This window comes from Festucalex cinctus, chromosome 19 (assembly GCF_051991245.1).
Source record: "Festucalex cinctus isolate MCC-2025b chromosome 19, RoL_Fcin_1.0, whole genome shotgun sequence".
Taxonomy (NCBI): domain Eukaryota; kingdom Metazoa; phylum Chordata; class Actinopteri; order Syngnathiformes; family Syngnathidae; genus Festucalex; species Festucalex cinctus.
In genome coordinates, this window is record NC_135429.1 from 5,278,966 (window position 1) to 5,299,177 (window position 20,212).

General features: G+C 40.4%; 3 protein-coding genes across 5 annotated transcripts; 2 read left to right on the top strand and 1 right to left on the bottom strand.

Moving 5' to 3' along the window:
- Nucleotides 1–3,034: 3,034 nt before the first annotated feature.
- On the bottom strand, nt 3,035–11,055 carry thap7 (THAP domain containing 7). 3 transcript variants are annotated; one of them, XM_077507003.1, is made up of 7 exons: nt 10,994–11,055; nt 10,299–10,378; nt 10,040–10,177; nt 9,610–9,711; nt 8,362–9,375; nt 6,286–6,455; nt 3,035–3,172 (listed from the first exon to the last, which is right to left on the bottom strand). In XM_077507003.1, the coding sequence occupies exons 1-5, from the start codon at nt 10,994–10,996 to the stop codon at nt 8,397–8,399; spliced, it is 1,302 nt and encodes a 433-aa protein (XP_077363129.1). In that variant the 5' UTR covers nt 10,997–11,055; the 3' UTR covers nt 3,035–3,172; nt 6,286–6,455; nt 8,362–8,396. The 3 variants fall into 3 exon arrangements, with proteins under 3 accessions (XP_077363129.1, XP_077363127.1, XP_077363130.1); XM_077507001.1 differs by having other exon boundaries at nt 8,353–9,375; XM_077507004.1 differs by having other exon boundaries at nt 8,353–9,375; nt 11,013–11,049.
- Nucleotides 10,693–17,650, top strand: LOC144007389 (protein TMEPAI-like). Its single transcript, XM_077507005.1, has 3 exons — nt 10,693–11,967; nt 15,714–15,871; nt 16,624–17,650. Exons 1-3 carry the CDS (start codon nt 11,871–11,873, stop codon nt 17,050–17,052), a joined length of 684 nt encoding a protein of 227 aa, XP_077363131.1. The 5' UTR covers nt 10,693–11,870; the 3' UTR covers nt 17,053–17,650.
- Nucleotides 17,651–17,978: 328 nt separating this feature from the next.
- On the top strand, nt 17,979–20,125 carry ssr2 (signal sequence receptor, beta). Its single transcript, XM_077506926.1, has 6 exons — nt 17,979–18,063; nt 18,632–18,792; nt 18,886–18,984; nt 19,398–19,506; nt 19,588–19,665; nt 19,725–20,125. Exons 1-6 carry the CDS (start codon nt 17,983–17,985, stop codon nt 19,833–19,835), a joined length of 639 nt encoding a protein of 212 aa, XP_077363052.1. The 5' UTR covers nt 17,979–17,982; the 3' UTR covers nt 19,836–20,125.
- The last annotated feature ends 87 nt before the right edge of the window (nt 20,126–20,212 follow it).

Genomic DNA, 20,212 nt, shown 5'->3' on the forward strand with positions numbered 1-20,212 from the left:
CAACAACATACCTGGAGGTTAATTGTGCACAAGGAGTGAATTTATTCAAACATTATTTCACAAACTGGTTCTAGTCAACGCTGATCTCATCCAACTGCCAATAAAATACATTTAATAAAGTAAACACAAATCTTTTGGACAACACCCTGACTATACATAAAAAGAAAGAAAAATGTGAGTTAATGATTAGAGCAAGTATGGCCTTTTGTACCCATTAAATTTGATGCATATGACAAGATATATTCATTTATATTGTACTTTGGTTAAGAGCACCAGCAATCCCACCTTGCTGATGGAAGAAGGTTAGTGAGTTCATTTACTAAGTAAAATAAGAAAATACAAAAGCTTTTTTTATGAGTAGGTTTGGTCAGAGAGAAAAGTAGCCTGCTTTGGATCTTGATTTTATTACACAACGTATGATGGAAATGTTAAAACCTGTCATATAGAGATGATCGCGTATAAAAATGGAATGCCTTGCACATGGGCCATCTTCTTTTGGATTCTGCCCGACACCTGATCGTGATGGTGGGTTCTACATTTCCAGGGAGAGTTTAGGGGCGGAACCTCTGAGCCTTTTTTTTTGTTTTTTGTTTTTTTGTTGGTGGTGGTGGTGATTTGTTGAGGGTCTTCACAGGAGGGCGCAGCTGCACGAGGTGCCCTTGTTGCCGCCGCCGAGGAGGCCGTGCTGCGAGGTGGCTAGATTCTGGATAAAGGTCCAGAAGTGGGAGAAGGAGATGCCCTCGCCGTCACCCACGCCCATCTTCCGCATGATCTCGCTCAGGCCCTGTTCTGTCAAGAAGCCCTGCGGAAACATGTGGAAGGCACCCAAAATATGGATTTGACGCACTATATTGACCAACACAACATGGAAATGCATGACTTCAGCTCAATGAACCTCTTGTTAGCGGCCCACGGCACATACCACGACAATATGCGACATGTAACCCGTTTAAAAAAAAAAAAAGAAAGGGGGGGGGGGGGGGGGGTCATGTCACAAGTTGTAGTTTGGCAGTAAACAAAATGTGTCTAATCATAAAGAGAATTAGAAATAGATTGCTACTTTTCTGATTTAAAAAAAATTACAACCATTTTTTGGGGGTGAGCTGGAACGGATTAACAGCTTTTCCATTCATTTCTATGGAGAACGATAATTTGTACTGTACACTGGTTTTATATAGAGGAGCTTTTCCTTGGTTTCGCCGCTTCTGGCTCCATGTGAAAGTCCGATTTGTGAACATAACACGTTTACGATCCTCAAGTAAACACTGCATGAAAACTGGTCAGTTTACTACATCACTCTTGTTTGGTTCTGAATGTGCAGAACTGCTTAGTGCAGAGACGGATCTATTTTGGTGGGATTCAGGGTCGTGGACCACCCCAAACATTCGCCTTTTCATTAACAGAAAGCACTTTTTCAAAATACCAATAATACACATAAACTATACATCATTGCTTAATTGTTTGATAGTAGCGTGCTTAGTAAATTAAAGGTGAAGAATTTCAAAGTGGCTCTTGGGTTCCACTTGTGTTAAGTACACAAAAAAAGTATTATCCCTGCACCTTAAACCAACCAGCAGAAAACAGCCCCGGACACGCCCATCTCCAGTTCCCACCTCCACCTTTGTGCCCGAAGAGTAAATATGCCTTGAGGCTTTAACAGTAATACAAAGTATGTAAGGCTATATTCATGCTGCGTTCCTCCTTCTGCTCGCAACGGCCAACGGTTAACTGGAGGAATTCAAAGCATCTGCTGAATGATCACGGGGGCTGTCGGAACCGTCAAAACACTCACTCCAGGCCCACTAGTTTCAAAACAAAAAAATTTAATGGCTTGACAATCATATCTGATTCTGAGATCATTTTTCTCCATTAAAATGAATGTAAACGTCAATCCATTTCTAAGATCACGACAATAATGTTTGTCGTGTTTTCATAACAACGAGAATAGTGCAATTAATTCCATAATTAAATATAGTGTAAAAATAAATTGTAACTATTTGTGTATCATGATTTAAAATATCAATGCCCTTTGTTGCTGCTATTCCTGGTGTGTGCACCTTGGCCACCAGGGGGCAGTATAAGACAGTTTTGTTTGTGTGTTTTTTTGTTTTTGTTTTTTGCAGAGGATAAAGAATATATGCCTGCTGTGAGTATGGATTGCATGTGTTGCTACCGATTGTGTAGATCTTGTTTAAACGTTTATAACTACAGCAATATCAAAGCTAGTTTTTTGGCCTGTTGAGGCTATTATCCATTGTGAGTTAGCATTAAGGTAATGGACTTGAAAGCAAAGCATGTGGTTTGGTCTTTGTTTTATGGTCTCTGGAGTGCCCAACAAATGACTCGATAAACCAGCTGGGTGAAGATCCAAAATGTCCACGCCACAGCCAAATGGCAAAAAGTAAAGCAGAGCTGCAGTGAGTTTCGTTGGATGCGCAGATTAGCGTTAGCGTCTGCTAAGCGACACATACATGATTTGTCCATGGGGTGGGTGCTACTTGTGAAGTGCTGGCTCCACGAGCGAAAATGCTTTGGCATTTTCCATATTCTGTGCTCCACTTCCGAAAGGAGAAACCGCTCGCCTCTACGTGATCACCCCGAAGTATAACAACAAAATGAAAGCTCTGTTTTGAGGCTAAAAAAACAAGGCTAGCACAATAACTTCAATCCATTTTCCTCCTTCGATTGTCCAACAGGTCAATTTGACCCGCAACATGTGAAGTTCTCTTGCTGCAGAAAAAAGAACAGCTTCCATTTGCGAGGCCTTACAAGGTATCAATCATGGCGTTTACACGCAGCGGAAAAGACGACGGGACAATATGTGATTAGCTCCCAAGGCTGCGAGCGCGGTCGAGTCTGGTTTCCGCTTTCCACCTCCCCTCCGCGCATCTTTTAGAGACGTCGCTCGAACCCGCAGAGGCGCTTACGCGACACAATCGGACACACACGTTGTCCGAGCTTGTGTGAAACGCGCAGCCACACCCAAGATACTCAAAATCCACTGGGTGTTTGTGTGTGGCGTGTAGTGGGGGACTCTTACCTTGGCCAGGTTGGGCAGCTGAGAGGACAGAAGCCCTTTGAACTCGTCCACCTTTAGCGTGGGGCTGTTGTTGGACGAGGCCGAGTGGAACTGGGTGACCAGCGTGTTGATGGCGCCCTCCAAGTCAGAGTACTAGAAAAGTACAAGACAAGAAACTTGAAACAGTAGACCTTGAGGGTGTTCTTACAGTGTATAAAATACTATTTAGAAGGTTGTTGTACAGGTGAATTTAGTATAGTATCACATTGCGCTACCAATTTAAGAATACAAACTGATTTGTTGAACAACTTCAAAAAAAAAAATTGCTTCAATTGTTAACACACAATGGAATTAAGTTAATCCAAAGTGTTTGTTGTTTTGCGTTTCTCTGTTTATGTTAAAGAAGCAGTTGTGAAGGTCCATAATTCCAGCAACACAAATGCTAATTTCAGATAGCCAGTCTATGACATTTTGTATTACACATTAGCATTAAGCTAGACTATACTGTTTGATTGAACATTTCTCTTTTCTCTTGATGGGACAATTTACATTAAACTGCAAATAAAGAGCTTGCCGCAAAAGCACGCTTTGCATCTTATCTGGAGAATTGAGTGAACAAATGAGAGCAGGAATACTTTGAAAAGTGTGTTTTATGGGAGGGGTAAAACTAAAAAATGTTTATCGACGTCGTACATTTTCACCTAACTGGAATGTGTCCCTGTTTCACTGAATACCTTTTTTGCTACTGCTGCTAATAATGTTGCAATGTGCTGTTTTTGTTTCATATTGTTTTTTTGTTGCACCCTGAAAAGGAGACGCTTTCCTAATCTACTGTGTCCAATGACAATAAAGGCATTCTCTTCCATTTTAATAGTTACCCCTAAATTCTGGGACACGTTCGAACAGGTCAATCAATGTTGATCCACTCCATGTTTAAAAATGATCATTCTGCTATATTTGTGTTATTGTACTTTTGTACGCCAAAAATGTTCATGGGTCATTGTGACCCACTGTTTGTTGAACCATCAAAAAAAATGCACAACCGGAGGCTTTTAAAGGCATCTAATATGTGGATCTGTCTTACAGGGGCCTTAACTGCTGAAGTCGCCTCAGGGTCAAAAGCATACAAACCAACAACAGTCACCAGTCATGAGGCTTTCAACTAGAAATGCAGGATTGTAGACCACCATAATGCAGCCCACAGTCGGGCATCCTCCTTCAAAAACTATCAAGTTCCTCCACCGATGCCATTTTTCAAAAAATAAACAAAGCACAACACAGCGCATTCCCGATCCAACCACAATAGATGACAATTGGCAACATAGCAAAATCAATTTAAACTCATTTGCCCCTCACACTTCTGAAACAGATTATACATTTAAGATTTAAAAGGTGTGGCCTGGTGGGGTCTGCCCGAGTGTCGAGGCATGAGCAGTGGCCGACAGCATCTCCTACATAAGTGCGCTCATTGTGTTTATGTGTTCCACAGTTCGATAAACTGCTGAAAAGTAATTAAGTGTTATGTATATTTAAAAAAACACGTGAAAATTACTAGTAAAAAAAACGCAATGTAGCAGGGGCGCTAATGATGAACTGTAATACAGCGGGGGAGAATGGAATGGAATAGCAAAAAAACTCAAAAAAAAAAAAAAGTTTATAACTGCCTATAGACAAGAATTCGAGAGAGCACTTTGTTTAAATGAAACTCGTCAATTCATATCAATGCCACCAAGATGCCCCAAAATGGTGGCAAAACATTATGTTGGCCGAAATGAAAATCTGAACTCATTCCAAAACACACTTTCTTGGCACTTAAACACCAAAATAATGAAAAGCAATACTTAGCATGCTAATTTGTGGATACCGAAACATATAACAAGCTCCAATTAACATCCAGAGGGCTTGTCAGGACTACATCCAAGGGCCATAAATTCAATTATGAGTGTTTGGGGGATTTTTTTTTTTAAACAATAGTTCCTCTTATGTTTTACTTATTACTTTTTTAAAGAAACAGAAGCGAGCATGACATCACATGACACACACTCAAGTTAGTGTTCTCGTCTGCAAAAAAAAGAAGCAACTACAAGTAGCTATTCCATGCATGCAGGCAGGCAGCTTTGTCTCACATACACACACTGAAGAAGAAGAAAAAAAAAAAAACACCACACCCTTGTTCTTTTAAGAATGACAAGCTGCTGCAAGCCCTTCACCTCTGCACTTGACATCATTTTGGCTACAATGGTTTAGTGGAAATCAATCAAACTTGAGTTTTACGAGATTTTTTTTGGTGTCTGTTTTAGCCACTTCAAATCATAATCGGCATAACAGATTTTGTATTTGGTGTACAGTTTAGCCATGATTTGACCACTATCGCTTATGGTCTGACATTATTTTTGTCTTTATATTTTAATATTTGAAATGAAGCAAATTGATGTTCATTTGTTAATATTTTGGGGCATGGCCGACTTGTAGAACGGACATTTTCAAGTCAAATATATGATTGGCAATTTCTTTTTATTGCTCCCACCAGCTCAGATTCTGATGAGTAATAAAAAACGCCAACATTAATAGAGGGGTAGACAACTTAAATATGTGCTCTATTGGAACTGAATTGTAGTTAAAAAATATTACAAAAAAAAACAAAAAAAAAACAGGCTAAAACGCTCCTTATGTTCAAGAATACGAAATGTGTTGCACTGGCCCTTGTGGAACTTGAAGTTCCTATTATCAACTTCGGTGGTCAAGTGGACCCCATCCAGTCTTTCTCGTTGATTTAGCTATAAAAAAAAAAAAAAGAAAAAGAAAAAAAAACGAAAAAAAAAAAAAGAACGCCATCATGTTTTAATTAAACAAGTTAATAACGCGCGTGCGCCGTCCGACTTTTGGAAAAACTTCTTCATACATTTAGGGAGGGGCCGCTTGCAAGCGTCGCCGTACCAAGAAAGTTTTGCCTCGTACTGCCTTGCGCGCTACTTCAAGTGTGTGATTAATGACACACAAGCAGGCTAAAAAAGCTGTTTTATATCAAGACAGTTAGTTTAAAATCGCTTTTTTGTTGACTGATTTTTTTTTTATTTTTTTTTACGCACGTCCTCCACTTACCGCTTGAACCGTGACGCGCGCCGCCCACGAGTGTTTTAAAACGAAACATGCACGCGTACTTTTACAGCTAACAAGACATAAAGACGGATTTGTACACAAAACAAAACGGAGTGTTTGATTGGAAATCAATGCGAATGTTCTGGTTGGTAGCGTCGGTTTCCTACCTGAGGCATGTCGACTGTTGGTTCGAATGTGGCAACTTTTACTGGTCCTGCGTGTCTATCCACTCCTCTCCCTGTGTGTGTCAGTGTGTGTCGGGGTGTGTGTGTGTGCGGTGGATTTGCGTTGTTGTCAGCAGCTGGCAGCCGTCCCGGATCCTCCCTCCTTCCCCTCTCTGCAAAAGACAAGAGGAGAGAAGGGGGGGGGGGCAGGAAGAAGGAGCTGTAAAAAGGGAACCAAATGCGCCATAATGTGACATCATGACACTGTGTGTGTGTGTGTTTGTGTTGCCATTGTGATTGTTGGGTGTGTGTTTTGTTTAAAAAAAAAAAAAAAAAATTACGTTCCTCTGAGGTCCTTCCAGGCCACATCTGGAAAGTTTTAGTTTAGACAGTCTTGTTGCTGTTTTTTCCACATTTCCAAGCTGCATGTTGACATTTTTTTTTAAACATGCATTTATTTGCAATGATTTGCATTAAAGTGGAAGCATGATGCAGTTTTGAAATCATAGTAATAAAAAAAAAAAAAAAAAAGAGGAGGACGACAAGGAAACAGGCACAACCGCATTCCTTCTATCTGGTTTTATGAGCGAAGGCCTTCACTGGGGTGTGTGTGTGTGTGTGAGTGTGTGTGAGTGAGGGGGCTGCTCCACATTTTGCTTCAAATTAACCACAGGAATTTATTCTTAAAAAAAAAAAAAAAAAAAAAAAAGGCAGAATTTTTTGCAGCAGATGTTGAGCATTTATTCAAAGATGACGATGTCCTTGAGGGGGTGTTCAGGGTGTGTCGCGTTAAATATGATCTAAACACTGTTGGAAGGGGGGGAAAGGCAGGAGGGGGGTCATCCAAATCAAGACCCCCGCCCACCCGAAGTTACTCAAATATGGGAAGAAGGGGTCACATGCCACACCCCATCAGTGAATTGTTTCGGTATGATAACATATAATGCACGCATATAAGTAAGGGAGTGTGAACACAAATGTCCATACAATTTAAATCAATGGCAAACACTCGTGTTTCCATAAGATTATTAAGGGTGTGGCGTTTAAAAACGAACTAATGTTGACTTCTGTTGATCCCAAGAATGTAATGGGATTGTATACAAAACTGTACGTTAGCCTGAGAATATCGATGCATTGCATAGAAAAAAAAAAGTTGCACAAAAATCCTGTGAGGAGGGGGCATTTATTATTGTGAATTGGTATAAGGATGTTAGGGGTGGTGCTCCACTTTTACAGTAGTAGTTTAAGAATTCCATCCAAATGGTTGCATAGTAGAATACTGACATATTGTGGGGATTTTTTAGTAATTTCATATCATTATTACGGCTGTGGTGGTTAAAAAAAAACATCTTCACTAACTTCCAGTAAGCCTGAAAATGTAGTATGTTGGTATACCAAAACTTACACTGTAATCAGCAAAATACTAACATGAGGTGGGAGAAAACTTTCTGAATATGAATTGAATTATCAAGAGTATTAGGGGCGTGGTTCTAAAAATTTAAGATGACTTTGATTTTTAATGAGCCTGAGAATTTAGTAGAATTGTGCACAAATAAGATGCACTTCTAAGTTGACATTTTGTGTGGGGAAGCTTTCTAATAAGAGTGAATTGATTCAGTAAGTTTCTTTAAAACACAACTCATGAATGTTCTTCAAAAAAAAAAAAAAGTAAACATTGACGTCTTCTCTACTGAGAATTCAGTGGGATTGTGTAACTGTACTGTACATGTGTATTCACTATTCAGGGCTTCTATGTGATTATTCGGAATGTGGCATTAAGTGAAACTGAAAATTAAGCAAGGTTGAGAAAGTTGCAGTGTAACTAACATAATAATAATAATAATGAATTCAATTTGTAATGCACTTTTCATCAGCATGATCTCAAAGTGCTACAGGAAATAAAAAAAAAATAAAAATGGGAAATAAAATAAAATTGGATTCTCAATTAATCAATATCAATATCCTGGGGAAGCCAACATTGACGAATGGTGACTTAAATCTACTGTAATAAGGATACAAATTCTATTGTTATGGAGTAAGGTTAAAAAAAAAAAAAAATCATTGAAATACCATTCTGACCCCATTTGCTCTCATCTGTCGAACACAATAACTTGTCAGTTGGCAAACTCGTTGCTGAGTTGCAGGTGGAAGCCCTCCAGGTGTTCTTTCAGTTTTTTCCTCACGTCGTCACTCAGTTCCTCCAGCGAGTCATCGAGGACCGGATGCTGCTGGCTTTCCCTTCCGGCTGGACCGCCCACGTCCTCAGAGTCCAGTTTGCACACCGGGACGGCCTGGCTGGCGACATCCTCCATGGTCAAACCGTTTTGGAACTGGTTTTCAGCCAGGATGGGGACCAGGATGAACTGCGCCTCGGCTTCACCTTGTATCCACATCAACGACTGTTGCGTGTCCTGATTGTGAGACTCGCCTTTGAACTCAGGATGACTGTCGGGCAAGTGTTGTGCAGTTTGGAATGTAAGCGGGAAATTTTGAGAATTTGTCCCCGTCGAGTTATGTGGTTCTGTAAAGCCTTTCTCAGGAGACTTCACCGAGTCTTTATGGAATACTGGGTCCACGCCGTTTGCCGTTTCTGACAATCTGTACCCTCTCCCGCAGTAACAGCAGTACTTGTCTGCATCACTTCCGCGAAGACGGCATCCCCCCTTGCTTGTGGCGTCATCTCTGGTCACGTCCATCTTCTGCTGTCTGTCGCGCAGTCGCAGCAGGGAGCCCCGTAGCCGGTTTTCCCGGCGCCGGGCGGCGTGCAGCTGCCGCAAGGTCTTCTCCAGGTAGTCCACGGCCTTGTCGTAGCGCCTCCGCCACAGCAGGGGGCAGAGCTGAGCGTAGCTGTGCTCCTTGGGCAGGTAGAAGCCTGGGCGCGGGGGCAGGCGCCGCATGTAGCGCGACGGCGAGACGGGGCGGGGTGGCGACGAAGGCGGAGGTGAAGGGGTCTTCGAGAGGTCTTTGGTTGTCTCTTGAGAAGATCCGGGTTGCTCCTTGTTGGTCTCCTCAGCTTCACTCGACGGTGGAACTGTGGATTCATCTGGAGTTTGACACTTAGCAGTGTTCTGCTCGCCTGAAATTTGTCCATTTCTACATGGTTATAAACAGACACAGCGTTATAGGCAAACAAACTTCACAACAAGCAGCAGTTTGGCACTTTTGATTATGAGTAACGAATGTGGACTGAGAACAATTAAGCTCGTATTAAAATTGGCATTGAAATAAGCAGATCAAAGACTTAATTGGTAGCGTACTGTGACACTTGAGACCCAACTATTGTATACATCAAGAATACAATTTTCCATAAGAGGTCTGCTATCCCACCTGTCTTCTTGTTTCAGGACCTTCCCCAGCCACTTGCCTTTGCCCGCACATGAGGAATCAAACACTGTGGGAAAGGCGTCATCCCTCAATCTCTTGATGCCACTAAAAAGCACAAAAAAAAAGCAGGTAGTGAGTAGTGTTCTCAGTTTAATAGCTGCCAGCTGAGCCCATTGCTAACCAAAACATCAGCAAACAAACACTCCCTCAGAGTGATGTGCAGTTGCTCCAGTATGTTGTGTGAATGTGTTTGCGTTACGGAGATGCTGAACTACACTCAGACTTGTTTTTTGGTGAAAAAAAAGAATTAAAAAAAGAATCTACTTTCACACAATAAAAATTAAGCATATATTATTCTCAATTGCAGAAATACTGTACTTATTACCCATAACCAATTACCGATGCAGGTTATTTGGTCTTGGCGTTTACTGACCTACAACTTGTGATCTCAAAGCTCTCTCGTGTGAAGTGCTTGGAACAAAAGTAGATAAAGTTGTTCTGAGGGTCCCAGGAGTCAGCACGGCGGGAGTTGCTGATCCAGAGGTTCCGACGAGAGGCTTCCTTGGGCAACCTGTGGCATCAAATATTCGCGGTTGACGACATCATAAACATTTACTATTTAGCTCAGCTATTTAAAAGAAAAAAAAGAAAGAAAAAAAAACGTTCCCATGTAGACAATGCTTTCTTATTACTTGTGGAATGTGATGCCAGCATTACGAGTCTCACGATTGTCACGGGATTTGCAGCCACCAGCAGAACAGTGTCTGGGCATCTGAAAAAGAGGGCAAATAACGATGATAATAATGATAATGATAATAATAATAATAATAATAATAATAATAATAATAATAATAACATTTCTTAAAAGTTTTACTGTAGTAAAAAAAAAAAACTATATAGAGAGCTACTAATTCTAAATAATTGAAAATACAAACGAATGATGAAATACGATGAAATACAGTAATACAAATTTAAAAAACAAAAACAAAGATTGAGCTTATAACACGAAAAACAAAATCTTAGGATAGCCCCGGTAGGAAAACAGAACGCTTTCCTGCCACGCATGCGCAGTACTCGTGTAGCTACTATAGGCTAAATGCAAACAAGACCTCCATCTTATCGAAATTCAGCATTCGCACAAACTACAAAAATATACAAATATGCTCGAAATTCGACTTTTCATCACGTAGGATTCCCTACTCGTCTGTAGCCGAGCTAACTTTATGATGCTAATTTACTATTTAGACGAGCGTCAAAGCATTTCAGAACGAAAAGACCCATCTCGCTAACGCGCCATAAACGTGACAGAACGCTATTCAATTTTTGCTTCACGCCTAAAAAAAATATATATATATATTCGACAGTTTGACGGTTTATTGTAAAATACCATGCGCCCAAGAGTTGACCTCAGGAAGATGGCTGCCGTGTCTTTCTTCCACCTTTTTCCGGTTTCAATTACGTCACACTTTCTTTTTTTTTTTTGTCAGTAAAGCTTTATTGAAAAGTAAGCGTTACAGTGGCCCTTACAACTTTCATAACTAAAGCATACAGTAAAATATTAGCGAAGGCGACGTTATTACAAAAGTAAAAAAAAAAAAAAAATAAATAAAAGAAAGAAGGAAAGAAAGAGAGCGGCGTATTTTTTCAAGTGTACAAAATAGCTGCGTGTAGGAACTATTAAAAAAAATACGGTGTTGAGTTCTCGAAATGGTTGTTTGTTTGGTTCTGACTTTTTAAAAAAGTAATATGAGAAGCATAGACATTCATAATAAAGAATGAGCACTCCTAAAGTTGACGACGAAGTTATTGCATTCTGCTGGTGTACCCAATATTGCGGCCACTGATTGCATATTCTTATGCATGAATGTAATAGAGCTCTCGTCTGCAGGTCACGGTCAGCTATGGGGGAGTTTTTTTCTTGTTTTGTTTTAATGCAGAGGCTGTCTGGAGGATGTGTCTGGCCGTCCCTCCCCCATCCAGCCCTCCCCCACGAAGTTGGGGTGGGTGGGTGTGATGTAAATCACAACGCCTCGCAGCAGTCAGACTCGGATGCAAAGCACCGGAGAGGGCATCTTTTCTTTCTTCCCCATCCTATGGCGAGCTTGCTGGAAGTCCGAATGAGGATCCGAGCTCCTCCGGGGGCCGCGGTCATGTAGCCAGGGCTGCATGCGGAGGCTCGGGCTGCCTGCAACGGCGGCGGCTCCTCCTCCTCCTCCTCTTCCTCCTCGCTCCCCCAGCTTCCCCGGCGTCCCGGCGGCCGTCTCATGCGAAACCCAGCGGCCCTTTTACGAAGCTCCAGCCCCACACAGTCCAATGGTTATTGCTCTTGCACCGGACCTCAGCCACAGGGCATGGATATATGTAAGTCAGCTGCTTTATCTCCGTATTATTCCGCATTTTTTAGGACAGGATTCGACGCTTATGCGTCTTTTTAAACGTAAACGTCTGAATGATGTGATATGTCTGCAGGTGTATCGCAGCCTGAGCACAACTCTTGCAACATTCCCCACTGAATGATTAGATTATGCATTAATTTGACCATTTTATGATTTGTTACATGGGTCTGCAATGTAGGGAGGGTGCATGCTACAGACATTACTGTGTATTTGCAGCAAATTGTGTAGTTTGGTCATGGTTGGCTGCGACAGAAGGTAACAATATAAAGCAACAAAAAAAAAAAAAAAGTCAGTGTGGAACTGCACTAGTCGAGGGCCAGTCAACATTTTTAATCAGTACTCAATAAAATCGTCAGTTTTTTGTTTTTTTTGATAACTGCCCATAGATGTACCCAATGAAGTGACTGGATAAGCTTGTACTTCCTGCTCTTTATATGGAAATATGTGATGCATGCAAAAACATGATGCAGAAAGCATCTGTGGCTTTTTAGAACAGTTATCTGGTTTGTTTTTTGTTTTTATTTCCATGTGTAGCATTTCAACCCATATGGCTGTTTACATTCTCTGAACACACTACACAACGCTCCAAACTGCACCGAGAGAACAACACAAATTAACACTAGGCAGTGAAAACATCCAAGTAAACAAAAATACATGAATTATAAACACATACTGTACATACATACTGTGTATGTACAGTACATACAGAGAGCAAGTAGTTTTACTTTGAGTGTATCGGTATTCTTTATTATTTAAGTGATCAAAATTCTGCAGATAGTAGAGATAAATAGGCTGAGTTTTACTTTATGTAAGATTGTTTGCATTATAGCTAGCTAGATAGCTAGACAGCTGCTGTAGACAGACAGACAGACAGACAGACAATCAAGTATTGGAATAAGATAATGCAAAAATATATTACCCTGTAATGAAAGAAAAAAATAATGTAATAATTACATAATTTAATAAATATAAAAAATAAATTGTAAATTCACCTCACAGTTTCTGAGTGATGAAAAACGAAAACAATTGAATCAAAGCACTGTTGTGATACAACTCATGCATCAACAATTCTGCATTTATTCCTGTAATGCAGATTTTGATGAGCGTTAATGAACAATACGCTGACAGTTCCTCGGCTGGACTGATTTTAATAATACGAAATATGATTTTAATCATGATGAAAGATGATTTTTGTTGTTAAGGAGCGATGGTGGGAACGAGGCCGGACTGGGGACAAAACGGAGAAAAAAAAAGAAAAAAAAAACACATCCAGATTGATTTACGATGCACCAGACTCCTCATTATAGCGGCTGTCTGTCTGGGGGTCGCTCCTCCCCAAGGCTGGGGGGTAGGGAGGTGGGGGTCAAGGGTGAAAGGTGAAGGTCTGTCAGCCAGGGTCTGTGTCTGACTCTTTGTCTTCTTCCCCTCGCTCTTTGTTTGCATGGTGCATAGCAAACACAAGATATTTTATTTTATTTTTTTCTATCCTTCCAGCCAAACTATTATTCATATTCTTATTTTTGACGCACACAATTTTTGGGTGCAATAGTGGATCCCTGTTGGATGCATTGAATTGCACTACATCTGTTCTCAGAGTACTTTGAGATCAATACAGCAGTCAAAACAGACCATCAGGACCTCAATTTGACCTGCTATCATCTCAAAAAGTCAGAAAAGATGTCAGTTGAATTCTTACACGACACCGATAGATTTTTAGTTATGACTTCATTTTAGTTTTATTTATGCGGTACAAGTAGATTGGTTGATAAGAGAGGGTGAGGTTTACTTTAGTTTAATTCAATGAGCAATAAATAGAGCAGTTTGACGTTATTTTAGTATTATCGAATGGATGAATAGATCCAAAAGAATCCTTGGAAATGAAGGTAATACAATATAGCCTGTATAGTAAAAATAATTAATTTATGCAATAATAATATGTAAAATGTATTTAAAAAAAATACACTAATAGGATGATTCTAATGACATCCAACACTTTTTTAAAAATAATTTGTTTTTAAAGTTGCTTCAATTTTTTTTTTTAGGAGTGGCAAAAAAAGCAGTACTGGGTGGAAATTAAATTATGAATAACTTGATAATGAATGAAAGAACGTATGTTCCTTCTTTTAAAAAAAACTGAAATTACACAATGAACAAATGATAAATCTGTACAATGATAAGAAAAAGCTCCCCAACATCATTGCATCATTTGCATTTATTTAAATGAAGGTCAGAGAGGCAAGGTCGTGAAAGCGGCGTCAAATTTGCATGCACCATTTTTGAATATTAGATTGGGATTAGAGACATAGCTAATGAGCCAGATGGTGTCTGATCTGCTGCGCCCTGCCTTCTCTCTCTTTGACTGGCCTTCCCGTGTGTGTGTGCGTGTGTATTGTGTCTAGACGCGTCTGGGTAATAAATGCTCCAATAAATGATCCCCCACAACCCAGACCACATGGCTCATCCAGCTCGTATCGCCCCCCCGCCGCTACCATCACCCTTCTCCCCTTTAGTTTTACAACGCAATCACTCCCCTGTTTTAAATGAAGCAAAATGCGTCAAAGGAGCCCACTCGTTATTATCATCACAGCCGATATAGTGATTAGCTGCGAGACCAATAGTACTGCTTTATTCCATGAGAGCTATATTTATGCATGTCAGTCAAAGCAATGCATTTATTATGTCTGTCAAGGCATAATCCTGATACAGTTTAGGTGAATTGGTAAGAATGTGTGCAACACAGACATGGGCTAATTCAAACCAAAATGGCAGTATTGCTGTTTTTGTTTTTGTTGGTTAAGGCTTCTTGAGACTTTTTTGTACATCTACTCATGATAGACAGATTTACTGAAGTTCATGTTGTTAAGTGAAACTAGATTTGAGGGCTGAATTTTTAAAAACACCCTTGCGGAGAAAAACTCAAGGTCAACTTGAGACCAAAGTGACACTAAAATGCTCACTTGGGACCAAAATGGCAGACTAACTATGTTTTTCGCATGATAGATTTGCCTCCGAAATTTCACGTTGTGAAGCGAAACTGGATTTGGTGGCTGAATTTTCAATTCAAACAATTTGCTGGGTGCTTCTGTGTGGAGTCAGTTTTTTTTTTTTTTTTAACCATTCATAAAACTATTATGACCACAAGACATGCTTGACAAAAAAACCCTTTACAATTTAGTGTCACCCATCTGATTGGCTATAGGGTTCAAATTTGAGAATAATAAAAACACAAGGCCAAATCAGTCTTTGAACAAATGACAAAAAAATATTCAGCAAAACAGAAAAAACATTCTGAAAAAATAGAAAATTAAAGAAAAAAATACACGAAAAAAATAAACAGGAGTTTTTTGTTTTTTTGTTTTTTTTTAAATGCAAAACGCTTCCTTACTTTATAACTGGCTTTTGGGGCTAAATTTTTTTAAAAAAAAGTGACAATTTTTATGTAAATGTTCCTCAGCATGGTGACTTTATCAACTTTGACATGTAATTTCCTTTTTTTTGTATCATTTGATGATGACACAATTCTCTCTTAATGAATAACTTTTTTTTTTCTTTTTTATAAACGAGCTTGAAAGCCCTTGGCTTTTATTATTTTTTATCAGGGAAAGCTGCGGCCCAGTTACCATGACGACCAATGCATCACTTTAAACAGCGCCTGCGTTTTTCTAACGTCACCTCAACTCGCCTTCCTTCCAATGTCTCCCGTGTCCGCAGCTGAACTGGAGCTGGTTCAGATAATACTTATCCTGCTGGCGATGAGCGTCATGGTGGCCGTGGTCGTGTGCCTTCTCATCCACTACCGCCTCGTCGCCCTGTCCCTCCTCGGCCGGCTCGGCCACGCGCAGGAAGTTCCGGCGGCGGAGGTGCGACGGGTGAGTGGCTAGCGACTGATCGATTGTTACGTGGTAAACTTGTTGTAACGAGCCGCCGCGCGTTTGTGTCGGGATGCGAGTGGGTGGCCAAACAACGTGCTGAGTCAGCACGGACAAGGCCAGGTGAGTCATGCTTGTTCTATCGCCTTTTTAATAAGCCACAAAAAACAAAAAACAAAAAAATGGCCTTCATGGCTAGCGTAAACTGCAAAAAAAAAAAAAAAAAAAAAAAAAAAAAAAAATATATATATATATATATATATATATATATATATATATATATATATATATATATATAATACTGTGAAATAACAGAAAATTACATTTTTTTCCCTCATAATTAAATTATTTGCTTTGTGTATTAGTCACCCTCTCAAGGTTTCCCCTTTACCTATATCTTATTAGATATTCTTTCAAAATAAATGTTAATACAATGAATGCTACCATCGAGGAAATTGCAGAAAGTGTAGTTATTTTCACTTATTAAAAAAAAAAAAAAAAAAAAATTCACAAAGAAATTTTGGTAAAATTAAAAATTGTTACGGCAAATTTTTCCAGTAAATATAAATGTTTTTTTCTTTTTATGGTTTTAAAAGTTGAATTTTACATTTTATTCCATTAATTAGACACATATTTGTGAAATTATGTTACTATTGGTGAACATTTTGACCTTTGACCTATTGTGATGTTTGCATATCGTTACATCCCTACTGTCTCATAGTTTTATCTTGTTTTTGTTTTTGTTTCTTTAGCCAATTCGTGACCTCCAGAGCCAAACTACGCAGCACCACCACCTGTGTCGCCTGCAGCCCACCTACCCCTACATGCCGCAGGAGACCGTCAACCTGCCCCCCATGATCCGCTTGCCCGACGGGGAGGAAAAGGCTCCCCGCTGCTCCCAGCAACATCCCGAGCTGAAGCGCTCCTGCATTCGCGCGCCTCCTAACCGGAGCGTCCTCGTGGACAATTACGCACACGCCACCGGACCGCGGGCGGCCGAAAGGGAGTCCGGAAGTGGCAGCGAGAGGTCCGAGAGCCCCCCGCCCTACTACAGTGTGACGATAGAGGACTCCTATTGTAAAAATGCCCCCGCAGGTCCTAAACGGTTACAAACAAGCTGGAGCGCCGCTGAAAACACAACCTCCACCGAGGTCGTCCCTCATAACTCCTCAGTCACTTGAGAGGCTCAACCAAACTATTTAAATGTTATCAAATGTTTCCTATGCGGTGCTAAAAAAATCTCTTGTGTTTTTGTCTATTTTTGTAAGCTTTTCAATGTCTTTCTGCTATACATTTCGATTCAGTGCCCTGATAAACAGTCATTACTCACAGAATGTACCGGGCTTTTGGAATGCAAAAGCAAGCTGAAGTTGCACAGAGAATGCTTCTGCTTTTATATTATTTTTTTGAGCTGCTAAAGCTTTTTGCTTGAGTCCGAGGGGCATATATATCTATACTTTTATCACGTTATAGACCCAGAGGCAATTTTCTGTTTTTTGTCTTACACGAACGGCGACATTAATGTCACCATCTCAAGCACTTTTGCCTCTGAATCGACAAAACACGGGAAGGAGGACGGTTCCTCCATATAAGCCATGCACAGCGATGTACTCTCGTCGATGCAATTGATTTGCTCAGCACTGACCTGAGTTTAAGCTACAAGTATAGACGCTGCATTTTGAGAAAAAGAAGTATCCTTGTCGTTTACATTTTCATGTTATTTAACAAAGATTTTGTATTTATAAGCTGTAGCAGTTTACAATAAAAGGCTGAAAGTGATGGGGAGTGTCATTTCTTATTTCTACGGCTGTAGTTCTGCAAGATGGAAGATAGATAGATAATCTGTTGATATCCAAAATGTGTATGTATACTGTGGGGATCATATTAACATGCTCATATAATGTGATTGATTTAATTTTATTTTTTTTATTTAAAAAATAATGTTTTTTTTACTCTGAATAATTACTACGTTTGTTTTTTCAACAATATTTCATTATTAATACAAAAAAACAACAACATTCGTTTATGTTGAGGAAACTGTATCACCTCCAATACACTAGAGGGCGTTGTGTAACCGACAACCCACATTGCAGCACCTCCCGGTACACGTCATGCCAACTGGAGTTTTGAAGTTGTGCGCATGCGCGTTTGCAACTCCTTCGCTTCACGGGTCTGAAAAGAGGCTACAGAAGGTAACCATCTCGGCTTGTATTTTCTTCGTTTTTTCGTTAAATTGCGCTTTTAACTCGACATCGACACGTTATAACTAGATACTAAAACATGGTTTGACATCTGATATCGCTACTAATGTAAACGTCTTGTTTTATATGGGAATGGTCTAGCGTGGTCTGGTCCACGTATGCGTCTTTGACAGTCTGCTGGATGCTAGCGAGTCGAACTTTGATTGAACGCACAGCCAATGAAATGCATTTTAAAAAAAGAACTGTAATCAATTATGACATTGGGCCAAGTTGTAGTGATTGCTGTATGTTGGTATTCTTTGTGGCCACGTTTGTCACACAGATGTGACTCAATATTCGCTTGTAACTTTTTTTTGTTGTTGCTACATTTATGTACATATACCACCTTTTTAATTAAATATGTTAATACTACTACTACTACATTAACATTTGTGCTTGGGGTTACATGCTAACAGCACTAATGTGTGACTGTGCCCTTCAGAATGATGGTAAAGTTGACTCAAATGTATATAAACGTTTATTATGAGATTGTCTCTTACCAGTTAGTTTTGCCTTCCAGATGCTGAAGATGCTGCACGTCTTTTTGGTCCTGGCGCTGCTCGCCCTCGGCTCCGGAGAAGAGGGCGCCCGTCTGCTGGCGTCCAAGTCCTTGCTCAACCGCTACGCCGTGGAAGGCCGAGACCTGACCCTGCAATATAACATTTACAACGTGGGCTCCAGGTGGGGACGAACATTCTACCGATTGATTAATTGTTTAAGCTCTATTTTTTACTGTACATATTAAAATGTAAACAATTTGTGTTGTCTTGCAAGTGCTGCTCTGGAGGTGGAGCTGTCAGATGATTCTTTCCCCCCGGAGGACTTTGGCATTGTTTCGGGAATGCTGAACGTAAAATGGGACAGGATTGCACCGTATCCTTGAAAGCGAGTGTCTATTTTGGAGTTTCTTGCTAACAGTGCAGATAAATCTATGACGACAGCTCACCAAACACACCTCCATGTTTCTGCTTCCAGTCGGATGCACACTGACACTTGATTATCCAACTGTCGACATCATTTCTTCGTCACCACTGGATGTGTCTGTCCAGAAGCACCACTGAGTTGTTAGTGTACGAAAAGGTTATATTTCCTCACATTTTTGACTGCACATCTGTTAGCTTAATAACATCCATCTCTGCATTTTCTATAGAACAGAAACAGTCTCAAATTTAATTAAAAATGTGGCAACTTTAAAACAAGTACCGTGCTCATGATGTTAATTTGTGTTAGAGTTGGGCTACACTTGTATTGCGTCTTTTGTCAACCTTGACTTGCGGGACGTTCAGCGCCAGCAATGTGTCCCACACCGTTGTGCTGCGCCCCCTGAAGGCCGGCTACTTCAACTTCACCTCGGCCTCTGTCAGCTACCTGGCCCAGGAGGGTGGACAAGTTGTGGTAAGAATATTTTCCAATAGTAATGAAATTGATATTAAAAAGTTGACAGTGAAGTGATAAGACGCTTTGTATGCCTGATAGGTGGGATACACCAGCGCCCCCGGCCAGGGAGGCATTTTGGCTCAGAGGGAGTTTGACCGCCGCTTTTCCCCGCATTATGTAAGACACACATGTCACACCTTTGTGGTGTTTCCCTGCTCACCTGTTGTATTTTCTAGCTGGACTGGGCCGCCTTCGGTGTGATGACTCTCCCCTCCATCGGCATCCCGCTCCTGCTCTGGTACTCCAGCAAGAAGAAGTACGACTCGCCTAAGGCAAAGAAGAACTGAGGGGGGGCGGGGCGGGGAAATACACCTTTTTGGTTTTTGAGGGTTTCAGACTGGAGGGTAGGGAGGGTCTGTTAAAGTTGGTGCAGAAGGTCTGAGAATCTTAATTACCCATATTGGGGGGGTGGAAGGTGTGCCAGTGATTCAATGTCTGCAGGAAAATGTCAGCAAACAGGTTCTTCATGAGAGAATTACAGTGGCAGTTACTGCTGTTTGTGACTATGTTGAACTCAGTTTTGAAGTTGTTAGACTTCAGTATCAATAAAATCAAGTTTTTTTGTTTTTTTACTAAACCTGGATCTGATTGGTTTCATTTGTTAACTCGTTTTTTTGTGGACCTTTATTACTAAATATATAAACAGACACATTGGTGACATTCA